The sequence below is a fragment of the Falco rusticolus genome, chromosome 7 (assembly GCF_015220075.1).
Source record: "Falco rusticolus isolate bFalRus1 chromosome 7, bFalRus1.pri, whole genome shotgun sequence".
Taxonomy (NCBI): Eukaryota; Metazoa; Chordata; class Aves; order Falconiformes; family Falconidae; genus Falco; species Falco rusticolus.
Genome location: NC_051193.1, coordinates 32416788 through 32433919, shown reverse-complemented (window position 1 = coordinate 32433919; position 17132 = coordinate 32416788). Strand labels below are relative to the sequence as shown.

At 51.3% G+C, this 17132-nt stretch overlaps 1 protein-coding gene across 3 annotated transcripts in view; it reads left to right on the top strand.

The window, feature by feature from the left end:
* The window catches only part of DAAM1 (dishevelled associated activator of morphogenesis 1), a 98928-nt gene that overhangs the window by 73783 nt on the left and 8013 nt on the right, over positions 1-17132 (top strand). For 2 of the 3 annotated variants that reach the window (XM_037394704.1, XM_037394705.1), the window contains exons 15-23: positions 31-342; positions 457-564; positions 5034-5063; positions 6480-6583; positions 11929-12013; positions 12794-12900; positions 14645-14733; positions 14960-15128; positions 15897-16004. In XM_037394704.1, the coding sequence (XP_037250601.1) occupies positions 31-342; positions 457-564; positions 5034-5063; positions 6480-6583; positions 11929-12013; positions 12794-12900; positions 14645-14733; positions 14960-15128; positions 15897-16004 (1112 nt within the window). The remainder of the gene's footprint in view (positions 1-30; positions 343-456; positions 565-5033; positions 5064-6479; positions 6584-11928; positions 12014-12793; positions 12901-14644; positions 14734-14959; positions 15129-15896; positions 16005-17132) is intronic. The other variant, XM_037394706.1, reaches the window with a different exon arrangement.

Here is a 17132-nt window from a genome sequence, read left to right as displayed (position 1 = left end):
TGACTGGTCCCCTCTCTCTTTCACTCCTAGAGGGCGATCTGTGCTGCTGGCCCCGGAGGACCTCCCTTGCCACCAGGAGCTCCTGGTGGCCCTTTGCCTTCTCCAGCTCCTGGATCCCTTCTTCCCCCTCCACCACCACCACCACTGCCTCCCGGGGGCTGTCCCCCACCGCCTCCCCCACCTCCACCCCCTCCAGGTGGCCCCCCACCCCCACCTGGCCCCCCACCCCTGGATGGGGTGATGCCTCCCCCCGGAGCACCTCTGGGCTTGGCCCTCAAGAAGAAGAGCATCCCACAGCCAACGAATGCCCTCAAGTCCTTCAACTGGTCCAAGCTGCCAGAGGTAAGCCAGGCAATAGTTTGGGCAGTGAAACTGGAGGTGCCAGATGGCCACCCAGTGATGTAAGGGCAGGTGGGCAGGGGACCCCCAACCTGCAGTGCTCCCACTGTCTTGCAGAGCAAGCTGGCAGGCACCGTGTGGACTGACATAGATGACGCAAAAGTGTTCAAAATCCTGGACCTCGAAGACCTGGAAAGGACGTTCTCTGCCTACCAAAGACAGCAGGTAATGGCTGGCCCAGGGTGCACGCGGGGATCTGGGCAAGGCACTGCTGTTACAAGATTGCGTGGTTTCGTTTGTGGTCTCAAAACACATCGCCTGTCATTCATACCAATGCCACGTTTGCCAGATCAACTCGATCTGCTTCATCCTCTCATCCACATGCCAGTGCCTTTGCACTGAAGTGGCCGTTCACAGCTTCGTGTGCCTGATTTCGCCCCTGCCCACACACCTGACCACGTGTGTCATGAAGATGGATCACCAAAACAAACAAACAAAAAAAAGAAATAGGGAATGTATGAAAATAGCCCCCAGATGTGGCCACAGTTGGGTAATTTTTGGATTGCTCTTAACAGCAACTGCTTCATGTCTCCATATTGGGTGGAAAATTTCTATCCCTCTCTGGCCAAGAAGGACTAAGTTTTGCCCACATCTACCATGGGTGGATCTCTTCTTTTATTTTTGTAGTGTGCCCAGAGCAAAATGTGAGCTTTGAACAAAAAAGCAAATCCCAAACCAAAATAATGACACTGCAGGCAAAAGTCTCTGCTTTTTAATCTCCTGCTCAAGCAATATGGCCCCGGTTTGGAAGGCATCAAAGCATACGAAGAAAATTAGACACTTATTTTACCCCAGGCAGGACCACAATGGGCAAAAGCAATGAGTTTTTCAAGGAGGCAGGAGGAAAAACAAAGGGAGAGGCTGAAAAAGCGTGTTCACCTGCTGAACGTCTGGCTGTGTTGCTGGGAGGAGAGAACAGTTTGTCTCGCTCTTGCCAGGCTCAGGCGGAGAGACGGTGCCGGGAAGGAGTGGACCCAACACATTAAGCTCCTTAGGCAACATGAGAGTTTAATCTCTTCCAGAGGCTAATTGAGGGAAAGATCAGGGTGGATTAGAGCAGAGCAAATATCAACAGTAACCTACCAGAAGTATGTACTACCCTGGTGTGTGTTGGGAATAGGCGACCATGGTGCTGGCTCTTTCCCCCAGCGTTTTTGGAGCTTGACTCATGCCTACTGAAGGGCACATCTGAAGACAAGAACTGGAAATAGAAAGGGAGCAAGGACAGAAAACTAGGGTGTCAGCAGGATGGTTTGCCCTCTGGCTTGCCTGCCTGAGTCTGTGAATCACCTGGCATGCTGCAGATTATTGCCAGGCAGGAATTTAAAAATAATTTGGCTTGGCTGAGGTCCTGCTGGGTGAAACGGCTGGATAAGTTCAGGGCCAGCAAGAAGGGGGATGTGCTGCAAGGAGAGCTGTGACACGGGCTTTCGCCCTAGATGGGCTGAGGACCAAAAGGGAGCTGAATGTGGGCACCGTGGACTGGGGTGGGACTGGCAGAAGATGCTGCGAGAGCATCTGGAAGGGAGACTTGGAAAGAAGAGGTGAAATCCCACCTATGAGATGCTGCTGGGGCTGGAGCCACCCTTGGGAGCATAATGCACAAGTTCCTTGTGGCTCACCCCGGTGGCACAGTAGCACTGTTTTGTGTGAGTCAAGTGATAGGACACATCCCCCTGGACCTGAGGGTGTGTGATTGCTCACCTGTGAGTCCCCAGGGTGCCCCCACTTGGAGTCCCGGCATGGGAAGGGGGTGCCTGGCTGTGTGCCCCAGCGTTGCGGGCAGCACAGCTCTGCAGACAGCTGCTGTGCACGCACCAGTGCGCAGGGTTCGATGCGCTCTGTGAGATGACACGTGCACACCACAGGGCACTTTGGACATGGTGCAGGGCTGAGGGAGCTCCATGTGAATGGCCTGTCCCTGCAAGGAAGGACAATGAACTAATGCCTTAATAACTCGCCGTGTTTTCAAGCTGTAGTGAAAGCTGGTTTCTGTCCCGAGCAAGCAGGGGAGGAGCAGGGTTTTCTCCCTGCTCCCTGTCTTGAGCCCTTGGCTGAAAATTACTTGCTCCATGATTGCACCTGTCACTTGTCCTGAGACACGATGTCCACAGGACCTGGGACATCAGGGGCTGCCTGCCCATGCCCCAAGCAAATTCAGGCTCCGAAACCATGTGGCTGAGTGGAGCATCACTGTGGCTGGTGGCCCAGCAGGGTTTGGGGGCAGAGGTGAGCGTGGTGCAGAGAGCTCTCTGAGCCCCCCGCAAGGGGCTGTTGTGGGGCTGCTGTTGATGGGGTTTGTCTGGTTTTATTGCCATAGTACCCAGGAATCCCTCAGTAGTGCACAGACCCAAGAGTTATTGATGTACTTAATTTTAAGCATCTTTAAATGTTTTTCCCATGTCGCAGGCTGAGAGGTAAACGCAGGCTGTGCAAAATGAGCTGTGCAGCTCTGGGGAAAGGCCCTTTCCATGCTGGGAAGACAGGAGCCTTCTGGGCTTCCTGGGGCTCAGCCTGGAAGCATCCCTGCCCAATGCTAGGCAAAGCATGAGCGCTTGCCCTGAGCTATCAGGAGGGCACATGTACTCCCCATCCTTCCTGCTGAGGCTCTGCAGATGTCCCTGTCCCCAGAGGAGAGCTCAGCCCCACAGCTGTACCTAACGTCAGCATTTACCAGCCTTACTACATATAACAAAAAAAGCAACAGGAGCTCTGTGTTTCAGGCTGGGGATGAGGCCCCAGCAGGACTAGGGGTAGCTGCTTAAAGACATGCATGTGATGATGGAGAAAAGCAGGTCTAGGGCCATCAGGGCTTACATGTGCTACATTAGGGGTCTGCGCCTCTTTCAGATCTTTAAGAGCCTGCAAGGGGGCAGAGGCTGGGAGCAATGTTGGTAAGTGGCAGTGACATGGCCAGGGCAGGTCCTGCCATGGTGAGTGATGTATAAAAGCCAGGGCCAAGTAGAAAAAAATGTATGTTGTTGAACTGGGGGCTTAGCAGTGAGCTGGGAAAGAATTCATCTCCCAGGAAAGGATGCAAGAAGAAAAGCCTCCAGCTGCTTCATGCAAGTGAGTGACCAGCGCAGGGACCAAGGACAACAGAGGAGGGAAATGTTTGTGGGGACAGTGACAGCAGATTTAAAGCTACTCCTTGCAAAGCCCCTGGTAGGGTGGCATTGCCAGAGCTCTGCTTCTGAGGATGGTGGTGGCAGCTCTTCGACACATATTTCTACACAGACGAGTACAACACAGCCTTGGGGAACCGCTCCGTGCCGTGCCAGGGTGCCTGTACCACACCCCATGGGCACCCATCCCTCTGGTGAAAAAAGGGTTGGTCACTCCTTTTCTTGGCTGATGTTTCTTTGCCTTCTGGCACATGTTGTTCTGCTTCTTGGACTTTCTGTGGGCTCAAGAAAAGCCTGACACATTGGTTTTTAGCCACAGGGTTTGCGATTAGCACAGCTCAGCCCCCAGTGGGTGCCAGTCCTGCAGCCCTGGGTGTTCAGTGGCACCTAACTGCCCAGAGCTCCCATCCTCCTGCCCAGAGCCACGTGTTGGTCCTGGGCTGATCCAGCCTCAGAAGCCAGTCAGGGAAAAACCTATATAAACAAGGTTTCCTTTAAAAAGGCAGCAGTGATGATGACCAGCTCAAACCAGGCATGTGGGCCATCAGCTGGCTCGGCACGGAAGGGCTGGGGGAAGCGCCCTTGTAAACCAACTGCGTTTGGACCCACCTACCTCTTCTGCTCACTGCCTGCCTTCATTTTTAAAATAAAAAATAATAAAATGCACCATTTTTGCACCTTTGAAACCTTCCTCCCCATCGTGGAGGTGCTGGATGGTCTCTTGAGCCAAGCACAAAAAAAAGTAATAAAACGCAGCCCAGGGCACAAGGAGAGAAAACCCTCGTGTGTGTGTGTGTGTGTGTGTACGCACATGTGTGTGGTGCCAGCTTTGCTGCACATGCTTCCAGTCTGGTGGAGAGAGCCCAGCAAGACAACCAGGTCTTTGGAGGAGCTTGGTGCTGGTGGGTCATCAGGGTGGCTTTCAGCCAGGCTGCCGAGCCCTGGAGAATGGGGGTTGTCCCTGTCGGAGGAGAATCAAAGGGGAAATGTGTTGCCATGGTAAATGGTAAAGTTTTGCTGTGGCCACATTTGCTCCAGGATGAGCTTCTCATTATTTCCACTTGAAAGCCCTGTTTTTCCTGGCAGTCACGTCGGCATTTCAGTCCCTCAGATTTGCAAAAAGTAGCAATTTTCTTCCCCAGCGCGGCAGGCTGAGCACTGCTGTCCTTTGGGCCAGCGCTTGCCGGCTCCCGCACAGAGCAGTGGCAGGGCTTGGCCAGCATCCTCCCGCCTCGCCCCTCATCCTCTCCTCACCTCCTTGCACACCAGCACCTTGGCCCGACGCATTCAGGGAGCCGCCTCTCCCTCTCCCATCATTAATCCTCACCACATTTTCATGTGCATCCCCCCTGTTTCAGCGCTGCCAGACCCCGAGTGCCTCCCTGGACTGCCAAGCCCCCTGGGCTGCACCCTCCCCTTGTCTGTGCTTTGATTCCTTTTGGTTTTGCCGAGTTCACTGAACCGCATGTGTTTTTACTGCCTTTTTCCACGCTTCTGCTATGGCTGTAGGACTTCTTTGTGAATGGTAACTCCAGACAGGTAAGCGAGCATCCTCAGGAGCCCAGTGCCTATGAGTGGTGAGGGCAGGGCGAGTGCGGGGCTGGGGACGTGGGGGATGCACGTGCTGCTGTGGGGGATTAATGTGCGGCAAAGAGGGGATTAAATCAGAGGTCCAGTGATCACCAGGAGGAGCAGCTTCAGAGTCGATGCTGGGGGTGGCTGGTATGCAAGAAGCTGCCCTCTCTGCTGTCTGGCCTGATGCCAAAGCCAGGGTCCAGGGGTTGAATTTTCAGATCCAGCTTAACACAGAGAAGCGCCTACCCCGAGTGTTTTCGCTTTTCAGAAGATGGAAATAAATAAACTCCTACCTGTGGGTTGAAGCTCTCTATTTCATCACGGTCAGAGCAGACAAGACACATGAGCGGGGCAGCTGGTGGTAGGTGACTTGGGGCTCACCTTCCTTCACTTGCCACAGCCTTCACTCTACGCCACCTGTCCTGGAAGCTTCCCACTTGTTATAGCTGGTGGGGGTTTTTTTTCAGTCAAACAAGAACAGTAAAAAATGGGAACTTGTGTGCTTAGTCACAACCGGCGCAGTGGCTGTGTGCCAGGTCCCCTACACTCGCAGACATATAGTGCAGATCTGTAGTGTGTGGGACCTTGCAGCTCTGGGTTGTGTTCCTTCCAGGATTGAATAGCTGGCTTTTAATTGATTAACCTTACTAGAATATGCAATATAGTAAATTAAAACTGGAGACAAGATGAACCCTTTAGACAACTCTGCAAAATTGCTGTTATGTAGATCTGCCCATTTGCCCACAACTACAATTTGATGTATTATTACTCATTTGAAGGTAATATATTTAAGCTGCTTAGGAGATGTAGGTACTTATGTCACGCCAATTCCTGCTTTCAAATCCCTTATTTTGAGAGAATTCCACCGAAAGAGCAGCAAATGCTGCAGGTTGCATTTGCATGTCTGGTAGCTCATGTTGGCTAGCTTGCTCGGGAGGACTGATGCATGAGGGGTGATTGCAGATGTTTGGAGTGGGGGTGAAGACCAAGAGTGATGCTGAGTGTGTGCAGCAGCCCGTAAATGAAATATTTCATGTGAGGATTTAATGAAGTATCACAAATACGTATGCTAAGAAAGCCCGGCTTTATTTATTCAGCAGCGCCTGTGTGTTTGCAGATTTTTAAATCTTCCCTGTCTGAGAAAATATTTACATTTCTAACCAGAGGCTTCAAAGCCAGCTCTGGTTTATGAAATGACTTACTGTGTTTCAGTTACAGGCAATGGGTTTTACCCGTAACCCATGGTGACACTCCTGATTAATGGGGGCCCGCTGTGTATCATGCTGCTATGTGCTGAGAGTACTAAATGTCTTTGCTCCTCCACGGCTTTTCTCCAGGCTTTTGTTTTGTTGGGTTCTTTTTTCCTTTATTTTTTTGTAGAAGGAAGATGCTATCGATGACACTTTGAGTTCCCGGCATAAAGTCAAGGAGCTTTCAGTCATAGACGGCCGGAGAGCTCAGAATTGCAATATCCTCCTCTCCAGGTACGGTTAATGCCTTCTCACCCACCAGGGAGCGAGGGGATGTTTGATACCCTGCCCTGGGCTGGGGAGGGCTTCTCATCCCTGGGGGGAGTTTAATGACAGGAGCCAGCGAGGGAGGAGAGCCAGCGACACCTGAACACAGCTATAGCCTTACCGTGCACGGTGAGGTGGCATGGGGAGGGGTGTGGAAATGTGATTTAAGTGGGTATGTGGCAATTAGGTGTCCCTGGAAAGCCCCAGAGGGGCTGGGGCACCCAGTGAGCCTTTATAGGGGATGGGAAGGGGCTTGATTTCACCTCTTATCTACCTCAGCCGGGGTTTTGTTTGCTTTTCGACAGCGGTTGAAGAGGGTCTCTGTTAGACTGGGGAAGGCGCTGGGCATTGGCAGGGTGGGGGGGGAGCGGCGGTGTAACCCAGCCAGGGCCTGGCTGCCTGCACAGGTGTCCTGTGCCACATCTGGATGTCGGGAAGGGGATGTCTCCCTCTTACAGCTGCCCAGCCCTGCTCAGGTGACAGCCTCCCACGTGCCCCTTGCCAGGCAGGCTCAGCACTGCTACCAGCAATTTAATCCCATCCCCAGATGGCTGCCAAGAGGATAAAAAGGGCCTTTTTTGGTAAGATAAACTACACCACTAAGACTGATTCCTGAGAAAGGAAAAGCCAAGCTGCAGGGGTCTGAAAGGATGAGCCATCAGCATAGCTACTTAGAAAAAAAACCAACACCAAACAGCAGCAGAAAATGCCACTTGTTTCTGACTCACCCAGAAAAAAAAGTCATCCCAAGAACAGTAAAATCTAGCTCCATTCAGAAATATTCACTCTGCTGCCTGGAAGTGCAGAAGCTTTTGTGCCACCCAGGACTGGCCAGGATGGAGTTGCATTGCTGGCAGTTGGGCTTGCAGCCGCGGTGCCCAAATTCTGCGTTTTCCCAGACCAGGGGTTGGCGGTGCCAGTGCCTCGCCTTGGCAGCCTGGCTGGTTTCCTTCCCTAGAAAGTATGCGGAGGCTGATGTCTGCAAAAGAAAAAAACCCTCCGGGTAGGTAGCTTGCAGTCCCTGGTGCTTCTTCAAGCTCTTCTAGAGGTGGTCCGCAGCCCCATGGGCAGCAGGAGCAACAGGTGCGGTGAGCCATGTGCTGCAATGTTTGGTGGTAAAATTGCTGTGTTTATGGCTGTCTCTGCTCTGGGTTGCTTCTGGGGAGTTTCATACTTCCTAGCAGTCCAAATAAAAAGGATGATGATAAAAGCAGAGTTTAAAGCAGCAGGCAAATGAGTATGTCTGTGGCAGCCACCTATTAGCAAGTAAAACGATGGGATTCGGGACACTGGCAGGGCTGCTCTCTGGCATACTTAGGCTGAGCGTAGTCAGAGTTAGTTTAGGTGTGATTCAGGCAGAAGTTTAAGTATACAGTTTAAAGTTAAGCGCACAAATAGCCCCTTCAGTGGGAAGGGGAGCTACCCAAGCACTTAACTTCAAAGGCGTCTTGTGTGTCTTACTGAGCAAAGGTCTTAATTTCATTTCACCAGCAAACCTTTCTCTTCCAAGAAAGTGATGGCTGGAAACAAGTCACCAGTAATTAATCGCACAAAAGGGGGACAACAGAGGCCGCTACCTGCCTGCCCTCCCCTTTGGGTCATTTCCTAAGGGAGAAGTGGGATCGGATCAGCCCTGCAGGGTGGCCCCCAGGACTCTCATATGGCTTTTCCCGGGCACATCCCACAGCATCAGGGGCTGGCCACTGCTTTGGAGGTGCTCTGGGGTTTGTCCCGTGGTGCTCCCAGCGATGCAAGGGCAGAGGGGCCACCCCAGCAGGGCATTTCTCTAGCATTACAGCAGCAACCAAATCTGCTCCTTCCCCCATTTCTGCAAGGGACTGCAATAGAGTTTCTCTCCCCAAACCCCCTTTGGGCGATTTACTCTTGATGCCAAGCAGCTAAAAGGAAGGGCAGTGTTGGGATGAAGCCCAAGCATCATGCTGGTGGGCTCAGGACCAGCCCCTGCATCTCCACCAGACTCCATGCAACCTTGGGCAAACCCTTCCATCTCTGCCCACCCCAGCCACCAGTCCCTAAGCTGGGCAGAGCTACGGGTCCCTGGTCCCAGTGTTGCAAAGGGACTGGTCTTGCAGGGTGGCTCACTGCAGTCAGGCTGCTGCTCTCCTGCCTCGCTCACGCAGCCATCGTGGGGACAAGCAAACTTTCACATGCAAAAGGACCTGCAAGCTCGGCCCCTGATTTAGCCCAGACATTTGTAAGCTCACCAGGCATTGTCTGGCTTGCAGCGTGGAAAGATTACGGCCAGTGAGATACTTTATCTCTCTCTGTAGATTTATTTTTTTGCCTGTTTCCCTTGCTTTGGGAGAAATTACTGCACAGTGAGATCACTGGATTTTCCTCCAGCTTGTAATGCAACACAAGAATATTTTTAACACTTGGGTTTTTTCTTCTTTTTTTTTGGAGAATGCTTTGCCAATGTCAGTGCATTATCGGATCTTCCTCTGTGAACTGACCATGTCCTTGTTTTTTCTCCCTCTGTACATGTGTGTATTTTTAGTGCTGCATTCTGCAAGATGCAAATCAAGCCCTTGCTCCGTTGCTTTCTGCCTGTGCTAGCGGTGAATGGCTTGTTTGATTCCTTTCTCCAGCAAGGCGGCGTGAAGCATATTTCTCAAATGAATGTGGCTTTTCAAGAGGGCGCGTCCCTTTCTCAGTGGAATTCATTTTTCCCCTTCACACTTATTACGTCCTCTGCAGGATTCTACAAAAGCCGCGCAAAATAGCCCCGTGCTTGTCAGGCTGGCGAGCTGTCACTTCGCGTCGGCGGGCTGCTGGCTTTAAATCCCTGTGACAGCAAGTCCTGTGACCCCCTTCCTCTCAGACAGCTCACGTTCAACAGCTGCTGCCAACAATGATAATTATTGTGGTTATAGATAAGCTTCTAGCTTTCACTGGCCCCTTTCCCATCAAATTGTCTGAGAAGCTGTTTTCTTCTGGCGCCCTGCACTTGCTCTCTGCTGATGCTGGGGCAGGCTCTTGTTCTTGGCACTGGGTTTTGATGATTCCTGAGAAAAGTTTTCTCGACCTCTTTCTTTTTAAATATATTTTATTGTTTACTTTGCTTTTAATGAGCAGGGCTTACAAAAGTCACTCTCATCTTTCACCACCCGCCTGGAGACAATCACCGTAAAGTGTGTGCTTTAGGTGTTCGCTTTGGATGAGGGGTAGCTGCTGCCTACCCACCCCCTTCTCCCAGGAGTATTTTTGCCTCCCAGGGATGCCCCCAAATATCCAAACCTAGCCAGTGTCTGCTTTTCACCATGTTGGGGACTGGTGTGACATTTGTTGGCAGTCTGAGCTTTCATGTCACTGCTCGGGTGTAAAAGGAGTCCTTCTGCAGCTTCATATCCCACCTCAGGTTGTGTCCATCCTGTGCTCTCGTGCACGACAGGTAGGGTGTGCTGGGGACATGGCTGCTCATCACCACAAGCTGTGGAGGGGACATTTTCCACGGATCCTGGGTTTGCTTCTTGTACAGCAACCCTAGCAATTGTTCTGGCTGCTGCTCAGCACAATCTGTGAGCTTCCTCCCCTGGCTGAGGTGAGATTTTAACTCACTCCTCATTTAACAACCCCTCTCCTGGGGGCTCCCTGGAGCAGGAGGTGAGAGAGGACCAGGTGCAGGACAAGAGACAGGCTTGTAAGGAACAGATACTTGCCAGCTCTGTAAGATTGACCTACCTCAATAAAGCTAATCCTTCACTTCCAGTCTTGAGCAAAAGGTTTCAAGCTAAACCAAGCCCTTGCTACTGTGGTCTTAGAGTGCAGCACCCTCCTTGCCTTAGCTTCACCTTCCAAAAGCCAGCTCCGCAGTCTCAGCCTGCTCCCTGAAGAGATGCCAGGATGACAAATACCCTCCTTATTTAATTAATTAGAGTGATCAACTCTGTTCCCAATCTTCTTTTTGGTCTGCTGATCGGGTTGACTTCCAAGGTCTCACATGCCGCTGTAGGGTGTGTTTCTGGTTTCAGTTCATTCCTTCGAGCCGCATCCAGTATTTCAGCATCCTTTGGCAGCCCTGATCACCAGGACTGGGGCTATGGGTTTCCTCAAAGCCCATGAACAGGTCTTTTCAGCTGTGTGACTTTTCCCTGCATGCAAGTACAGAGGATTTCGTTGGGTTTTTTTTTTCCCCCAACTGTATTTATTGTAATGGCTTTAACCATCACTGCAAGCTGGGCAAGAGATAGGATGTTGGCAAATGGAATTGTAGGAGTTTCTGGACTTTCCTTCTTTTGCATTTAGATTATTTTCTGCAATGCGAAAACATGAACAAAAATAGGTGTGGGTTTGTAATCAAAGTCCTTGCAGGGAGCAGTCACGGGGGGTACTGCAGACATAGTAAACTGTTGTTAATGGCTGCTCAAGCCCAGGAGAGGCTGAGGGCGTCTTTCTGTCTATTGCCTCAGTTTGATGCAGGCTGCTGTTGAACGGGCCACTTCCAGGGAACACCATCCTGCTGCTGCTTGCTATGATACAGTGGTCTGTGGTTTTAGAAATCTCCAATTTGAGCCTATGTCTTCAATTCATGTTATGTGAAGTAGGAGAAGAAAAAGGCGGGGTGGTGGGGTGGTGGGGGTTGCTGGTTTCCAGCCTTTTACACTTTGAAGAACATTGAATCCACACCCCTCCAAAAAAAAGGGCTGAAGTATTTCCTGGGATGCTGAGCACCCACTCCCCAAATTTTGGTTTTCTTTCTCTTTTTTTTCCCTGGAGGGACACTCCAAATAATGGTGGGTGGAAAGAGTGAGGTAGGCAACGTTCAGATCCAAGAAGAGCAACAGAAATTGGCCAGATTTTCCTTGGGGGTTGTGGCAATGGGTTCAGGAGCAGTGCTGAGCTGTGGTCCTGAGCCTGGGCTGGACTGTGCTGCAGACAGGGAGCATGATCCCCGCTGGCTCCATGGCCTTTGGGGATGCTGGCACTGCAGGAGTAGCATTGCTATGGGCAAGATTTACAGATAAAAGTTATATATTTTTAATAGGTGTATGAGATACTATGTACAATACTTACATAAAATACTATAAAATAGGGGGCAACAGCTGCAGTGCAGGGAGAGGGGATTGGCCCTCCTGTTCACAGCAGGGCCAGGGCTGCTTTGTGCTGTGCCTTGGCAGAGCACGGTCCTACTGCATTTCTCTTACGTTCTTCTTCATAACACTGTATAGTGTAATTTGTGCTGCTGCTGCTGGCTGGGGGTTAAGCTTGTTGCATGGGTGCATATGGAAATGCTCCTGAACCTTGCCCGGTTGCTGGGCTGAGGATAATTCTCCTTCCCCTCCACCTCCCAGGCTGAAGCTCTCGAATGAGGAGATCAAACGAGCAATTTTGACAATGGACGAGCAGGAGGACCTCCCAAAAGACATGCTGGAGCAGGTGGGCAATGTGTCTCATGCTCCTCCATGGTTTCCTTATGTTGAGGCCATGCTGTGCAAGGTGCTCGGGACCAAACCATGGCTTTAAGAAGTGTGTCAGGGCCCCAGATTATTTACCAACCACATGTTGAAAAACCACCCCAGTGGGCTGGAGCAGCAGGAAAGCAGCTCGGTTGTAGCATCGGTGCTGGGAGCAGCATGGCCTCCACGTGCCATGCCTGTGCCTAGGTCTGCCCTGGGACCCCGAGGCCGAGCCAGTTGCCTATTTTGTGGCTGTGGCTTGAAGTTCATGCTCAGTGGGGGGTTATTTTTGAAATTTGTTCAGCATTTGTACAATCCTTTAAAAGGCAATACCAGTTTTCAATTCATCTAAATCCTTTTGAAAGCATTTTATTCACCTGTCCTTAAAGCTGAGCTGGTGATTACACCTTCAGCAGGGATGTGGGAGGATTCAGTACACAAAGTTTCCATCTGCAAATAGGTAGAGTTGCAGCAAGAGGCCCTGACATCTCCTCTGGCAGAGGTGATGTCAAAACATCCTTGGAGCAGACACAGTACGTGTGTCATAAAACCAGAGTGATGGCAGGGCAGAAGCAAGAGACACTAATGTGTAATGGGAGGAAGGTCACAGGGACAGCAATAACACTTATTTCACAGGTGCCTTGGGGTCACTGTCTGTACATGCTGAAAAGGTGGTAGATACAAACAAATAAATCACTGTTTTACTTCTGAAAAACTGTACATGGACCTCATGTCCACCAGTGTGCTTTCCTTTTTTTAGCTCCTGAAGTTTGTTCCTGAAAAGGGTGACATTGACCTACTGGAAGAGCATAAGCACGAGCTGGATCGCATGGCCAAGGCTGACCGGTTCCTCTTTGAAATGAGCAGGTTGGTGGCCCAGGAGACCTGTTTGGACCAGTGGCTGCACAGGCTGGTTGTGAGGTGGCTGTTTTGTGGAGCCTGGTTGGGAAATAAGCCCTGCTTACTGTTTTTCACATCAGAAAAATGAGTGGGCCAAACAGACTGGAGGCCAAGCAAGGTGCTCCCACTCTGGATCGCTTGTGACACTATGCTTCTAAAATCAGGGTTGTGCATTCCAGACAAGAAGCAGCTTGACAGAGCAGCAGGGAGGGATGGGGAGATGGATCCTCTAGAGAGCTGTTGGTTTCCCAGGTCATGTCTCGACACATTCCCCTCATTCAGGGGAGAAAAGCTCAGTCTGGCACAACTGTGCAGAAGACTGCGTCATCTGCATCATGGCCCAGGTGGGAGGCACTGTTTGAATGATAACACGATGCTCCTTTCCCCTTCACATGAACGTATCCTAACGAATACTCAAGACTGACGTACGTAAATTTTGCCCTGCTGTGTAGATGAATCTCACTCCTCACCTCAGGCATGGCTCGTCCCTGGGGCTCCTGAGAATATATGAGACAGAAAGGAAATGCCGTTTCTTCCTGCTTTTGGTAGCAATCATTTAAGACTTAGAATTCAGGGTGGAACAACCTTGTCTTTTGCATGCACATCCTCTAGAGGTACTGGTTTAAAACCTTGAGCTCTTTATTGAAGTCCAACTGAGTATTGAGCTCTTTGAATTTCTTAGCTGAACTTCAAGCAAGTCACTTGTTTGCAAAGTCAGTGAGTTTTACAATCTGAGACTGTACTGGGAGATCAAAAATAGAAACGCTCCTGTCCTCCCAGAGAAATGTGCCAATGAACACTGGGGTGATGCACCGTGTACTTGCTGAGTGTCAAAAACAGGCAGGACGGAACTGCAAAGTTCAGACCTGAGGCCTCAGGGCTGGAAGATGCTCAGAATTAGCTTTCCTATCACAGGTCACCTTTCCTCTTCACAGTCTCTTGCCCAAGTGCTGCTCCCATGCCTTCATCTTTTCAAAAGCACAATGTGCCAATGCAAATATTCTCCTTGATTTCCAGCACAGCTTTTTAATTTGCCCTGTGGTCTGTAACTGAGTGTGATGTCTGTGTCACCTCTGATTAGCACAACAACAGCACAACCCATGGCCTTGTCTGTGAGCGCATCTCCCGTGGGTCCTTGGTCCAAATGACTCAAATCAGACTGCCATTTGGGTACAAGTGAGATCTTGTTTAGCCTAAATACAACTGACATGAGCAGAGCCATCCCTGACTTGCCTGGAAAAGGGCTGGATTGGGCTGTGTCGGTGGCTTTCCAGCCCAGGCTATTGTGTTGAGGATCTGAAGCCCCAGTTTCATTAGTGCTGGTGGTTGACGTGCCTGTATCCAGCTGCAGTTCATCACAAAACCATTGGGACCCCAGACTTCATCAGCATCTTTGCTAAGGAGTGGTTGTAAAAGAACTGTTTGTTCATAGCAATAGGTTGTAAAAATGTACTTGTTGAACCTGCTGAGTTAAGGATAGGCTTAAGCATGTGCTTAAGAGCCCACGTGGATCCACCCCAGGACAGCTGTAGCTTCAGTTGTCATTTTTTCCCATCCCAGCATAGTTTCGGGGAGAAATGGGGTCATTATTTTTTAATCACCGTGGCTTAAGTATGCCTTGTGAGCGCAGCTGTGAGCAGCAGAGCAACTGCACTCTGCCCGGAGCAAGCAAAGCTCAGCCCGCACCTCTGTTGTTTTCTTTTTTTTCCAGGATAAACCATTATCAGCAAAGGCTGCAGTCCCTTTACTTCAAGAAGAAGTTTGCAGAGAGAGTTGCAGAAGTCAAACCCAAGGTGGAAGGCAAGTGATGGGACCTGCCAAGGTGCTCTGTGCGGGCACAGGGAGCACTCGTAGGAAGAGCATCTCTCCATGCCTGGGCAAGGCTGGTCCGCATGGAGGCTGCAGTGACGCAGGGGGAGGGAGTTGGTTGTTGGTCTTTGCGCATGGGGGTACTGAAGAGGTTGCTGCAAGGGGAGCAGTGTGCTGTGGTGGCAAGGGGTAATGTCCCACACCTTTCTGCTTTCAGCCATCCGTGCTGGCTCCAAGGCAGTGCTGCAGAGCAGCAGCCTCCAGCAGCTGCTGGAGGTGGTCCTGGCGTTCGGGAACTACATGAACAAGGGCCAGAGGGGCAACGCTTTCGGATTTAAGATCTCCAGCCTCAACAAGATCGCGGACACCAAGTCCAGCATTGACAAGTGAGCAGCCCCTGCCCTCGTCCTCAGCAGTATCCACAGGCCCCAGGGATGTTGAGGGAACAGAGGGGCCATTAGTGTTGCCTCTGGGATGTGGGTAGGTGGGAGCGGTCCCCTCCTTCCTGCTGCCCCATCTGGAGCATCCGATGATGCAAGCACCCATTTTTTGAGCAGGACAGATTTCAAGGGAAGCTGAGCTGCAGATCAGCATGGGGATTGATGGAGGCTTTCCTTCCTGGGCTGACTAAACAGCAGCAAAGGCTGATTAGGAGGATCATCCTCCAGATCCTTTTCTCCCTACTTTGAGAAGTCAAGAGCCATCATGCTGTGGCGCAGTGACCAGAGGAGAGGTCCCAGGGGCTCCTCTCCGTGGGAACCCCCTCTGCAGCCCCCTCAAGCTGCTGCAGCCATTGCCTGGTTTGCTTTTCCCCACCAAGCTCCATGCACAGAGAGGAGCTGGGTCAGGTCTCAAACCTGCCGGGTCTCATCCATCAGTAAAGACAATGGAGAACAGAAACAGTGATGTTCAAGTCACCTTCCCTGAGTCCCTGTGGTGGAGGGTCCTTGCTTGCAGGGACCAGACTGCTCTGTGCTGTGGCTGTGTGTGTGTGGGACAGACCCATCCCATGTCCCCAGGCAGGCAGCAAGTAGCATCCTTGCAGAAATCCCAAAATCATTCATTACGAGGGTTAGGGTATAACCAGGATTTTTAACTGAGCTCTCAGGTCCCCATGGGGCCACCATGCCAACCTCATCATTCCTCTCTCCTAGGAACATCACCCTTCTGCACTATCTCATCACTATCGTTGAAAAGAAATATCCCAAAGTGCTCCGCCTGCACGAGGAGCTGCGAGACATCCCGCAGGCAGCCAAAGTCAAGTAAGCAGGGATTTAAGTGGCGCTTAGGGAGTACCGAGAGCTCCTTTCCCATCTCTTCAGCCTATCTTTCCATGTCACCCTCCCCTGCTCGCACTCCCAGCTGGATCCTGGCTGCCGGTCTGGGCCCAGTGCTGTGGCCACGCTGGCCCGAGAGCAGCCCAGGATACAGAAGCAAACATTGCCTCGTGGCTTTAAATCTCAGCCCTTGCAGCAAAGGCCTGCGAGTCTCCCACCACGAGGGAGGAGAGCTGCTTGGAGCAGCCGTTTCCTGTTGTTATCTCACCGCAGAAGCATTTAATTAATTTCTAATGGTATGTTAAGTAATCCGGGAGGAAGCGGTTGTGGTGTGGCTGCAGATAAAGGGCAGCTGTTTATCTGCGTGTGGCAGGGAGGCTTTGCGGGCAGGACCAGGCAGTGGTAGTGCAAGGGGCTCACCTGCCTCCAGGTCCTGCCTGGCACTCGTTTCACCACCAACATGGAGCTTCTGATGTTTGCAATGAGCTTTTAATCCCTGCCCACTGCCCACTGACTGGTTCGGAGCAGGCTGCCACTGTCTCTTTGCTGGCGGAGGCCCCCAGTTCGGCAAAGCCTTTAAACACACGCTGAACTTTTAAGCGCAGGAGGAATCTGCTGTTGCACTGCAAAGCCCTCAAGTATGTGCTGAAGTCCCTCTGAAATCAATGAGACTCTGTTTCGGTTTTAAAGTTCAGTGGGAGCTTATGGGCTTTGCTGCTTCAAGGACCTGAGCAGCAAAGATCACACGTTTCTGCAGTCAGCACCCGTTCCTCCGAGCCGTGGACACGAAAAGGGCCTGAAACTGCACCTCTTCAGACAGGATGGCAAATACGCACGGAGCTTATGGCAGCTCGAGGGTCTTTCAAGTTTCAAAGTGCTCTTGTAGCAATAGTGCCTTCCCCGCAGAAGATCCATAATGTGCAAAGCAAGCATCCTGGTGTCTAAAGTGTAAAATAATTGTCAGCCATAGGGATTAAACAAAGTGACAGGACAAATCTTGGCGTGTGAGAAGTGTGTGGCAGCTGCGCTGATAGGCATCAGCTGAGAACATGGTGGAGCAGGGCATGCTCCTCACCGGCGCAGGCTCCAGCTTGCTCATGCTCTTGCATCTGC